Here is a 13186-nt window from a genome sequence, read left to right as displayed (position 1 = left end):
CAATATTACTTTATTGAAGCATATTTTATATGCCTAATATTTTGTGTTTGGGTTACCTAAAACAAGTTTGGGCCACTAAAAATAAAAATTGATATTGTCTTTTGGGCCACCATACTTTCCTGATATGTTTCGAGCCCTGAATGATGATAAAAAGATAGATAAAAGCATTTACTGGTCTCCAGATAAGATTTGAAAATTTAGGCTTGACAAGTGCCAAACATGTAGGGGATTAAATCCTCTGAAATATACTTCATATAACTGCCAACTGAATGGACATAAAAAGTTGCTTTAAACAATATGTATTGACAAATTATTCAATTGTGAAGTGAGGATTAATTGGCAAACAGGCATTTAACCTATAGCCTCTATTAGAAATTCAAAGAAAGAAAAAAAGGCAGAGTTATGTCCCCTAACCACTCTCTACACTTCTGGCGCGTTCTGATTTGAACAAACATGGACGATCATGATATAAATTCCTGGATCAGCAATGAAAATGTGCCTCCAAAAAAGATTACAAAGGTTAGGTTGCAGGAATATTTACGAAAAAGGGAGCTTCCAACAATGGGAACAAAACCACAGCTGGAAAAACGATGGTCACAGTTGTTTGTGAATCTTCAGCTGAGATTTATGCATGCCAATCCCTGGCATCATAAATGTCTCCACCTATGCTTTAAAAATAAAGAATGATACAGGTAAAAATTAAGTTGATGAAATTGCGTTTTGTTATAACTGATCATGTGTTAAAAATAGGAGATGAATATAACGAGCTGTTTTGGTTTTCTTGCATGGAATTTTTTTTTTTTTTGCGTCAAAGTTGCAATCTCGCCTCACATTAATTATCTTAATTTCATACAAACACACCTGCAGTTTTAATGAATTGTGTGTGACAGTTGTAATAGATAGTAGAAACATTACGTTTATAGTAATTGGGAAGCCTAGGAAAACTACTTATATAATATAATAGTATAATGAAAGAACTTGATAGTAATTTGCAATATAAGGAAAGAACATGATAGTAATTAGCAACAACAACAACAACAGCTTGATCTTGGCTAGCTGCTGCAGGGATTAATGTAATTGGGAAGCCTTGAGAAATCCTTTAAATAATATAATGAAAGAATTTGATAGTAATTAGCAATCTCTGTTACTTATTTGATCTTAGCTATTGAAGGGATCTTAGCTATTGATGGGATTAATGATTGAGCAGTTATTGTTGAACATGAAAGTAGAGTACATGCAGCAAATGTCACATGGGATGCTACAAGAAAATGGTTAGGGTCTGGTCTATTAATCATTCATTCTGTGAACAACCATGGAAGTGATACAAAATCACAAGGGTGGTCAAAAGCTTCTGCATGAAGGATATATGTATACCAAAAAGAACAAGTCTAAGTCTACAGTGCGATGGGAATGCTCCAACAGGGCTTCCTTTTCTTGCAAGGGAGCAGTGACCACAGATATTGAGATCCAGACAGTGATACACACTGTCCAACACACTCATGATCCCAATCCCGACTCTGTTGCAGCTAGTAGGCTGAAAAACACCATGAAGAACGTAAGTGGTACATCGCGGGGTACGCCAACCCAGATAGTCGTGGATACTACAGCAACTGCTACAACTGATATTCGTGCTGCTCTAGGCAACCCAGAAGTTGTGAAACGTACACTACGTCGGGAGCGTGCCAAGCATCTTCCTAAAAATCCACAATCACTTCAAGACTTAATCATTGAGGATCAGTGGATTACGACTGGAGGTGATGATCCACAAATGTTTTTGATCTATGACAATGGTGTGGATTCGCCCAGCCGTATGTTAGTGTTTGCGACTGAAGAGGGACTAACGCATCTGGCTCGTTCGGATGTCTGGTACATGGATGGAACATTTAACTCTGCTCCGCTCCTGTTCCATCAACTGTTTGTCATTCGTGCGCCGCTCGGAGATTCATCGATCAGCTGTGTCTATGCATTTCTCTCAAACAAGAGCCAATCCACATATGAAGAACTGTTACAATCCATCGAGAATAAGTGTCAGGTGCTTGGTTTTCAATTAGATCCATCAACTGTGATCACCGACAACGAGTTAGCCATCATCAACGCTGTCAGTTCAACGTTCGGCCCACACACTAGAAGTCATGCTGCTTTTATCACCTGACACAGAGCACGTGGAGGAAGATTCAGAGTCTTAGACTTGTACATTTGTATCGGGAGAACAGTGACGTAAAACTTTTCTGTGGCATGTTGGATGGTTTGGCATTTTTGCCAACAGGTGATGTTGTGTCCGGTATCCAATACTTGAGGGAAAACACACCAGAAGGACTTGAACCACTAATCGACTACTTCGATAACACATACGTCTCTGGTCAGTTTCGCCGTATCCAGCTACCAACACAACCAAACGGCATTGTTCCACCCATCAGGATGCGTCGATCGCCTCCAACATTTTCTCCAGAACTCTGGAATGTCCATGACATCACACTAACTAATGGATCTCGAACCAACAACGTGTGTGAAGGCTGGAATAATGCCTTTGCCAAGCTTATCGGACATGCTCACCCAACCATCTGGTGTGCCATAGACAGTCTGCGAAAAGACCAGGCAATGGCATCCACACTGTTACTGCGAGACAACAGGGGTGAGCTCCCAGCAAAACATGTTCGCCGTAAAACAGTCAAATTGCAGTCTAAGCTCTTGAATTTGTGCACAGCCCGCTGAGATGGTGCTAAGTCAATGGAGGATACTCTCAAAGGCATCAGACACTGCATCAGATGGAAATAGATCTAAATGCGATCTAATGGATTATGACTTATACAAAAGTCTATGCAATCAAATGTTATAATATGCAAGTGTGAATAAATATTTTGGGTATTAATTATTTTGTCATTTCTTATAATTATTTCCTAAATAAGGGGGTTTTGACTGGAGGGGGTTTTGACTGAGGGGGTTTTGACCGAGGGGGTTTTGACCGGAGGGGGTTTTGACCGGTCACCAAATGTCGTAACTGACATTTTCAATGGCATTTCAGGTGTAAAATGTCCTAAGTACATTTGTAGACCTGACACATAGGGTAAAACGTTCTAATTTCGGATGTAGCCGTAACTATGGTACACTCACTATTAAGTAGTTATCACTATTAACTGTTAATATGTTTGCATAACAACGACTATAACAAAATAACATTCAGTTTTTTTGTTCTGTAAAATTTTGAAAAGTGTAGTTACGAGGTTTTGTCATTTCGCCGACGATATATATATATATATATATACACATGTATATATATATACACACACACACACACACCATGGAATGCTTAATGGTTGTGCATAATATTAATAATTGCAGGTAGATAGTCGATTGTAACTATTAAATTACACATGAAATTATGTTCATTACACTATGTTCGTCTGACAGTGACAATAGACTCGCTGTTCCGATTTGTTTGCGAGTCCGACAGTAGAAACCTTATTGTTAGGTGAGGAAGTGAATTTCTACATTGTTATTTTCATTATTAACTACTGCATTATAGGTTGTAGTTAATAATGCAGCTAGTGGTACAGAAAAAATCGCAGCTAGTCATTTAGTCAAATTAATCTACTTCCATTCGTACACAGAGATATATACACAAACACATGTATATTACTTGCAAATTTAATATCAAAACTTTATTAAGGTGCCATTTTAACTGTTCGTAAATATTTTTGTTGAGCACAAAACATATTGTACATTTTCTTTTCTGTAAAAGAAGGAGATTGCACACAATCTGACGAACAATAATAGTAACAGAAAACTTTATTAATGTCAAAAAATAAATGAACAAGTCGACAACTACTCTACTGCAGTAATAACAAAGGGCCTTTGTTGCAAGCGATTGGAGCATAACGCGCCAGAAATAATTTAGTGGCTAATTGGGACCGCTTAGCACGATGAAAACCAAGGGCAGATAAGTATGTTTCTAATAGAGGCTATATTAAGATTTCTCTCAACATTTTACAATGTGAATATTTTACACATAACATGATTAAACAAAAATTGTAACATGTTCCAAATTAACTAATGAAGAGTGGAAATAGAAGGAAGAAAGGTAAAGAGGATAAAATGGTTAGATTTTTTGCAGACATTAGATTAGAATAGCTAAAACAAAAAACATAAACAGTTACAATATTTCAAGTAAGAAACTAAGTTTTTCGACATACAGGTACCATACACAGTATTGTAACAGGAACATGTACCTTTAACTTATACTATGTGCTTAGATATACTCAACAAAATTAATTAAAGAGCCAGTAGACATTTTGACGATTGTGTTAACTTTCATGTAGTTGATTTGTGTTATATCTTTTTCACCGCTGAATTCAGGTTTGGCTTGAATTTTCACAATGGCCGAGTGTTTGATGACACAAAAATGAATGCTCCAAAGACCATTGTGCGTTGAATTTTCACAATGGCTGAGTGTTTGATGACACAAAAATGAATGCTCCAAAGACCATTGTGTGTTGAATTTTCACAATAGCTGAGTGTTTGATGAATAGAAAATGAATGCTCCAAAGACCATTGTGTGGTGGAACATGATAATCATTTTTGGAGAAGGTTTCATTCTGTAAAACAAATTTCTTCTGACCCTTAATTTATTTTGTTGAGTTTGTATGTAACCATGATGCGCTAAATTGCTCTGTCCACTGTACTTACTGCAGCAGAACAGATCAGATCTTTATTTTGTTCAAGGCCACCAACCGGGAGGGTAGCATCAGAGGATTATAAACATAACAAATAAATAATTATATATACACATACGTCAAGATTGTAAGAGTCATATCTCTATAGTATAAATATGAACATAAATAGATACAAATTTTAAAAATCAATAACAGAAAATCGAGCAAAATGAAATAGGTTTTCAGGAGGAAAAGTTACTATTTATGTTAATAAATTCACAGTTTTTGTAAGAGTACTGAGCTTCACTAATGCAAAATACATAACTATAGGTTTAATAAAACTGGGTATTATTGCTGTGGAAAAGATGAGATAAAAGTCAGAACAGTTACCTTAAAAAATCAATAAAAGTTGGGTAAAAAAAAAATGGATACCAAACAAATCGTGTTTTGTTTTGTAATGGAACGGCTTACTAGTTTAGTTTGTTTGTTTGTTTGACGACACCACTGGAACACATTGATTTATTAATCATTTGTCATTGGATGTCAAACATTTGGTAATTTTGACATATAGTGTTTAGACCCAGTGGTTTTCCGTTTCAAAAAAACACTATTTTCCGTTTCATGTTTTTGAAATTCCGTTTCAGAATACACTATGTAGGCCTAATTAACAATTTAAATAACACAAGTTGTGACAAATTAACATAACAGCCAGACAACGCGGGGCATGGTTTTCTTGTGGGGGACTTGATGTAAAATTACCGATTCGAAAACATTATGATCGCTAAAAACATGTACAAATGTCTGAACAGGCTATTGGCTTTATTTACAGATTCGTTATTTAGTGTATAGTAAATGGTTTACTTAGGTGGCGGACATATTCTATATAACCGTACCCAGCGCTGTTTACTTTTTAATTTTTCATAATTCTTGACAAAACATTAATTTTTTAAGTTTTAAAAGATGAATAAAAATAATAATAAGTACCTTTTGTCAAATATATCATATAAAAAAAATGACCATACGAAACCAAAACAAGGGTCCGAAAATTAACTGGCGTCGACATGCGTCGCTATTTGTTGTCAAATCAAAGCAGGACTTCATATTAGTAGCGAAAAATTGGAGCAAAGGTTACAATTATAACAACTACATAAAGCATAATTGTCAAACAATTGAGTGCACTGTTTTATTCAAAGGGGCTTAGTGTTAACAAAATGTAAACATTTATTTTTATCACCACTTTAACAGTCTAACGTCGTCTGCAATGTGAAGTATGCGCATGACACAGACGAAATAAAGTTAACATTGAAACGTTCTGCCAGCCGTTTTTCGCAAAACGTTTGCAAACATATTTTGACTGGTTCCCGAAGTGGTCATTCGTAAAACTCTGTCTTCCAAGATGAGCGTTAGCGACAAATTGCTGGCTCTTAGAAAAAAAACCCTGTCCCGTCTGTGCAGGCACAACAAACTAAGCAGTCCCAAGTTCAGCCAGAAAACATTTCGCTGACGTTCGCGAAGTATTTGGTTCCCAACGTGGCCATTTGGTTTACCATGAAGCATATAAAATTACTATAATCCAGTCTAGCGGACGTTTTCCCGGTCGGTCTGGCTGAATGTAGTCCAGGTAAATATGACACTACGCGTTTGCCAATAGTACTGCACATGCCCCAATCGTCAGTTTTACAGTGTGTGGCAATAGTAAAATGGTATTAATTTTTTTTAACTTAGCGGAAAATCGTAATTACGTTTCACAATGGCAATTCCATGAATTCCGTCCGTTTTCCACGATCGCGGAAAATCACTGGGTCTAGAGGAAATCTGCTACATTAATTAGCAACAAGGGATCTTTTATATGCACCATCCCACAGACAGGATATAGCACACACCACAGCCTTTGATATGCCAGTGGCGGTGTACTGGTTGGAACGAGAAACAGCCCAGCTGCCCCACTGACAGCGATTGATCCTAGAACGACTGCATGCTTTAACTGCCACTGGACTACATCCTGCCCCTGGAAGGGCTTGTATGATACTTGAGGCTTGTATTGTATACTTGAGACTGATGCATGTTTTGTAAATGCTCATAATACCTGCAGAGTCTCCAGCTGTTCCTTCAGATCGCGAGAGCCATCGACATACATGACATCCACATTCTTCTCCACACCATCAGTCATTTCTTTACGCATTCGGTCGAAGCTTCCACTTCCTCTTTTTCTATTACATGCCTCATAGGTTTCCCTCATGTGTTCCTAAATGTAGAAATTTTAGTTACATTTTTACAGTAACACTAAAGGCACCAAGTACACACAACACTATATATTCCCTGACATTTTCTTCGTGTAGCAACCCATATTAATACAGCCTGGTTTCAGAAACAAATCTTTATTAAAAATAAAGCAAAATACAGAAGTGCCTTTTCAAATTTTTCTTGAATTATGTAATATTGAAATAAACAATGCTGTCCTGTCTTGGACAGAACTTGATTGCTACCAAAGTCAGATGTTGTGCCCATGACAGGTGTGCTGCAACAGGTCTCTGGTGGAACCATGCCAAAAATTACCCACACTCATGGTTTGATGTTACCTGTTATTTTTATTACCAAATGTGCACGTGGTGTGCTGCCACTTATATTTGTTACGGTTACGCACTTGATTACCAGTCAGAATGTCTATATAGAGGATTCGTCACGAGTATTTTTTAATATGGGAAATATCAACCGAGGCTTCGTTAATCTGTATTTGTCGAGGCTCTGCCGAGACAAATACAGATTAACAGGCCGAGGTTGATATTTCCCATATTAAAAAATACGAGTGACGAATTCTATTTATCATATCACTGTCAATTTTGTTTATTTTCCACTTAAATGATTAATAAACAAAACTCCAACGCTCGGAAGTAACAATCTGTTATGACGTATGAATACATGTACATGTCAATCACTCAGCTGATAATCGGTTTGTCAATACGCCTTGAAGGTTATCTATGCTTTCTGAAACTAGGTTAAAAGCGGAAACAAAGATTGTAGCTATTTAAACAATTTAATACTAATTTAACAGTTTTATATATAAACAATGAAATTATAATAAAATAATTGACAATAGCCAAATTTTTCAAAATAACTTTTCGCGGCATTTTGCTGAATACTACGTCATTGTCAGACATAGGTGTATCTACGTCACTGACCTATTTAAGGGCTTCATCAAGTTCAGTCTGAGTCTGAATCACTGTCGAAAATGATTTTTCGTCGTTTTAGGGGGACAACAGGACTTTTAGGCTGAGCCACATTTATTACGATGTTGCCCCCACTGACATTGCCTCCAAACATGGTGTTCACACCGCCGTAAATATTGATGATCTTTGATTGTTTAGAATTTAAGTGTTGTCGGATATTGAAAATCCACATCGCCTACGTTTCAGTGTTCTTTCGATACTGCTTTGGAAAGAGGTAAGACTGTTCGGTTCGTAATGTCCCCCGGTTTCTTTTCGTACACTGATGTAAAACTTGCACAGAATTACATCGGGTTCTTTGGGGGGGGGGGGGGGGGGGGGGGGGAGCATTTCATGTATTGGTCTGGACTCGTTGATTGATTGTAGATAGTTTTCAAAAATGCGCATGTCGTATAGAGCTTTTTTGGCAGTATTCTTATTTTCATTTTCTGTAATGACATTACCAATCATCGTATCATCTACTTCTACAAATCTACGAGTTTTGTTTTTGGGCCTGCCGGATTGTGGCTTCTGCTTCGATGTCCGTGGATCTACCCTATCCCCTGTTTGCACTAACTGTAAACATTCTGGTGACAATTCAGCTTGATGACTGGACCCGTCAATCATAACTATATAATTACCGGAAGGTAGAGTTGCTTTGATTGTAGCACTTCCTTTTTTATCGATAGTAACGCTATCTCCGACTTCAAAGGTGAAAATAGTTCTACGTTTTCAGTATATAATTTGCATAATAATGTAATTTGCATACTTATGTTCTAAATATTTGCATACTTATGTCTCAAAATATGTGATTTATGTAATGGGCGTGCCCAATGCTATTCCTTAGTTGTGATATGATAAATATATATATGCACCTGATGTCATGCTCATCAGGAGAGATGCTACACATTTTGAGAAGTGCAGATTTATTATTACCGGTGAAGTGGTTAATTAAGCCATGAGACAACACGCTTGAACCTTAATTGGAACTATAAGACCAAAAATTAGTTGAAATGAAATATTAGTAATTTTCGTTTCTGCCACATGAAACCAAACACAAAACCTAGTAGATTTGACAAACATATATATTACCTATACAGTGGAGTATTGTTACAATAACTGATAACATATACATTACCTATACAGTGAAGTATTGTTACAGTAACTGATAACATATACATTACCTATACAGTGGAGTATTGTTACAATAACTCTTAACATTTTCAACAGCAATTGATTATGGATTTTATAGTCAGCCCTCAAAGTAAGTCAAAATTGGTCAAGTCTCATTTCAATTTCGACTTGTTGCTGTATTATGCGAACCATACAACACACCTGTTTTTTAAACATGTTTTACAGGTACTGTTCACATATAAAAGACACACATCACATGAAGTATTTACAGTACAGTGGATCAGCATCCATGAACTTGACACTCAATAGCAGCTGGCAAGTTGCACATTAATTACTACACAGCAGAGATGGGGCGATTACTTGGCAAAAGTAATTATTACGATTACTTTAAAATGTCACGATTACGATCATTATGATTACATGCTCCGTATCCTCCGGAACTCCACATGTGCCGCAATTAGGAGTATTGGACATACCCAGTTTATATTTGACTGCCCCAAGACTATGAGACCAACCAATCCTCAGTTTAGTTAAAATCCTGGTGGTTCTGGGTCGGTCGGTTGTTGGGCCCGTTTTATCTGCTTTAGGTTTAATTTTATAATGCCATTTACGATTCATTTGATCCAAGTCATTTTGCCAGTCTGCTTTTATTTTAGGGATTGCCATAGACATTAATTCATTTACGCTATATTTCATGTGTTGTGCAACCTTATTACAATCTAAAGCTTTTTTAGCATAGAAATCGGCCATTTCATTACCCCTTATCCCAATATGGGCCGGAACCCATTCTAGGACTATGGTTTTACCCATGTTAACCAATTGCTTATAAGTTCGTAAAATATCATTAGTGATATCAAACCTGCAAGATTTTCTAAGCTCTAATGATTGCAATGAACTCAGACTGTCCGAAAAAATTACACATTTTGTAATATTAGTTGTTTTTAACCAACATAAAGCTTGGCTGATTGCTACCAATTCAGCGGTAAATACAGATGATTTATCAGGAATTTTCCCCAGAAAAATTTGTTTTGAAAATAGACACCCTCTGTCTACAATAAATGCAAGACCCACTTTACCTGTAAGTGGATCTTTTGATCCGTCTGTGTAAATGTGAACATAGTCATTATAGACATCACTGGCTATGGCTTGAAATAATACTTTTTTAAAGGGGGGAAACTCTGTCTTATCTACCTCTTTTTAAATTTCAAATGCAATGTTTACTGGTGTCTGTTCCCAAGGATAGGGGGATGTGTTAGGAATTTTAATTACTAGTTTATCGTTAATTTCTCCAAGTATGCTAACTTTCTCCACATAAGTGGCAAACGAGTCTCCTATCCTTTCAGTATTTTTACTATATAAACCTATATGCGGGTGAACTACGGGTTTAAGAAAATTTACTGGGTTATTTGGTGTGAAACTTTGTTTTTTTAAGCCAGTATTTTAAACTCAATATTTTCCTTCTGATCGTTAGAGGGGGTATGCCCAACTCAGAATGCAAACTATCAATGGGGGTAGATCGATGAACACGAGCAATAATCCTTAAGGCTTGATTTTGAATCAGGTCAAGTTGATGTAATATCTTAGGAGGCGCACAGCAAAACGCCTGTGCTCCATATTCCAATCTAGATAAGATATAGGCATTAAAAACCATAAGCATTGTTTTACGGTCCGACCCCCAGTCAGCACCAGCAAGGGCTCTTAATAAATTTATACCAGGTTTACATTTATTTATTACTACTTCAATGTGTGACTTAAAAGTCAAATTATAATAAAAAATAACCCCTAAAAATTTAACTTTATAAACTTGAGGGATTATTTTGTTATACAAAACCAATTTTAATACTTCCTTAGATTTTTGTATTACATTTTAAAATAAAATACACAGTTTTCGATACAGAAATGTTTACACCCCATTTATCAGCCCACTTTTGAAGGTTATTAACATCTTCTTGAAGAGCAGTATTTAGCCTTTCCAAAGATCTATCTGCCCTCCAGAAAAAAGTATCGTCAGCAAATAAACCAATATTGATTTCGTTTTCCCTTTTAGGTTTATTTTGGTTGTTTTTCTGTAAATACCCAATTAAATCATTTATAAATAGTCCAAAGCATGTTGGGGCTATAACCGAACCCTGGGGTATTCCGTTATCTAGGTTAGAACTATTGGATAAGAAACCATTTACATTAACTTGAAATGTTCTTTTATAGATAAAATTCTCGATAAAATTAAACATTTTGCCATTTATACCTTCTTTAGCTATTTTAACCAGTAGGCCTCTACACCAAACCATATCATACGCCCATGCTCCTTCTTGACCTACAGTAAAAATAGCTACAACAAAAGCATTTCTGATTGGTTGATTTGTAATACTACATGTGACATCTCATGAACCGACTGTTGTGAGGTAAGAGGGTGTGATCACTGCCGTGATTGACAGCTAACTCTTACTATGTCTCATGAACTGACTGTTGTGAAGTATTGAAAAGGGCGTGAACACTTCCTTGATTGACAGCCAACTCTTGTGATGTCTCATAAACTGACTGTTGTGAGGTATTGAAGAGGGCGTGATCACTGCCTTGATTGATAGCCAACTCTTGTGATGTCTCATAAACTAACTGGATTGCTGCTGTTAAAAAATATTTCAGATCATCTAGGAATGAGTAATATATGGCTATCACAAACCTTTCTATCGGTAAAATGGCTATCACAACAAATTAGCATACAACAAAATGACCAGTATTTACAAACATGGAAAAATAATATTTAAGAATCATCAAGAGGTAAAACCTACGAATATTTCAAAGACCAATTAAATTTTGAAAATTATCTTAATATTATTCCTGAAAAATTATGGACTGTTATGATAAAATTTAGGACTTCTAATCATTATTTACCTGTTGAGACTGGACGTTGGAATACAGTTCTATTAGAAGATAGACTTTGTACTATTTGTTATGAAAACGACATAGGAGACGAATTTCATTATTTATTTGTATGTAGTTTTTTCAACAATATCCAGAAAGAATGTTTAGGTCCATATTATTATACACGACCAAATATATATAAATTTAGAGAACTTATGAGCAGTGAAAGAATAAGCACACTAAAAAAATTAGCTAAATTCAGGAATATAATTTTTCAAGTATTTAAACGCCAATAACAACAACAATACCCAACAACAATCAAAATTACCATACATTAACCAGTTAATGAAACTAAAGCTCAACATACAACTATACTTGATATATTTTAAATCGTATTACATTATTTTATGTCTTATTGTTATTTTATGAAAATTTAATTTTTATTATTATTATTATTATTATTTATTTTATTTATATCTATATATTGTAATATCAATAATTATAAAGTACACATTTGTAACTGAAATTTTCTGAATAATTATATTTTACAATATACCTCTACTCTGTTACATCGCAGAATGCATCTATATTGTTAATACACATCTCTATAATGTAATAGCATGTATTTATATTATTAATACACATATCTTTATAATGTAATGTCATGTACTGTACTTGTATTCTAATATGTACCAAGCAATGTATTCCTATTATTTGTATCCTGTTAACCATCTTGTCAAAATCAGAATATGTACATGTATGTTCCTTTTACACCATTGCATAATGGCCTGAGTGTAATAAAGTTCTGTTCTGTTCTGACTGTTGTGAGGTATTGAAGAGGGTGTGATCACTGCCTTGATTGACAGCCAACTCATGATTGGTTGAATGGTGCAGTAAGCATTTTAATTAATTGACTTGTTGTTAATTTTCAGTTGAGGCGCACTGACTCATAATAAAATAAATAAGAGTTTAACACAAGTGATCCAGCCACATCTGTGTTTTTATAATATCATTAGGTTTATTTAGTACTCATCACACATCAAACAAAATGAGAGAAAATATTTTGCATCAAACAAAATGAATAGAAAAGGTGAGTAATATTGATAAACAAGTCCGCTTGGGGTAATTACTCAGAAATACTACATACTAATAACAGTGATATGATACCTATTTTAAAATAAAAGCTGAAAATATCTTTTAAAAGCTGAAATATATATACAATATCTAGATAAAGGTAATTTTTTTGCATTTCCGATCAAATCCAGTCTATTTTGTGAAAATTATTTTATGCAAAAAACTGATGCCAGTTTTGTTGAAAACAATTGTATGTCTGGAAAT

General features: G+C 35.3%; 1 protein-coding gene across 3 annotated transcripts in view; it reads right to left on the bottom strand.

Moving 5' to 3' along the window:
* The window catches only part of LOC121388573, a 168686-nt gene that overhangs the window by 38264 nt on the left and 117236 nt on the right, over positions 1–13186 (bottom strand). For all 3 annotated transcript variants that reach the window (XM_041519963.1, XM_041519962.1, XM_041519961.1), the window contains exon 18: positions 6736–6894. In XM_041519963.1, the coding sequence (XP_041375897.1) occupies positions 6736–6894 (159 nt within the window). The remainder of the gene's footprint in view (positions 1–6735; positions 6895–13186) is intronic.

The sequence above is a fragment of the Gigantopelta aegis genome, chromosome 14, assembly GCF_016097555.1.
Source record: "Gigantopelta aegis isolate Gae_Host chromosome 14, Gae_host_genome, whole genome shotgun sequence".
NCBI lineage: Eukaryota > Metazoa > Mollusca > Gastropoda > Neomphalida > Peltospiridae > Gigantopelta > Gigantopelta aegis.
The sequence above is the reverse complement of the archived record's forward strand: the minus strand, read 5'-3'. Positions and strand labels throughout refer to the sequence as shown.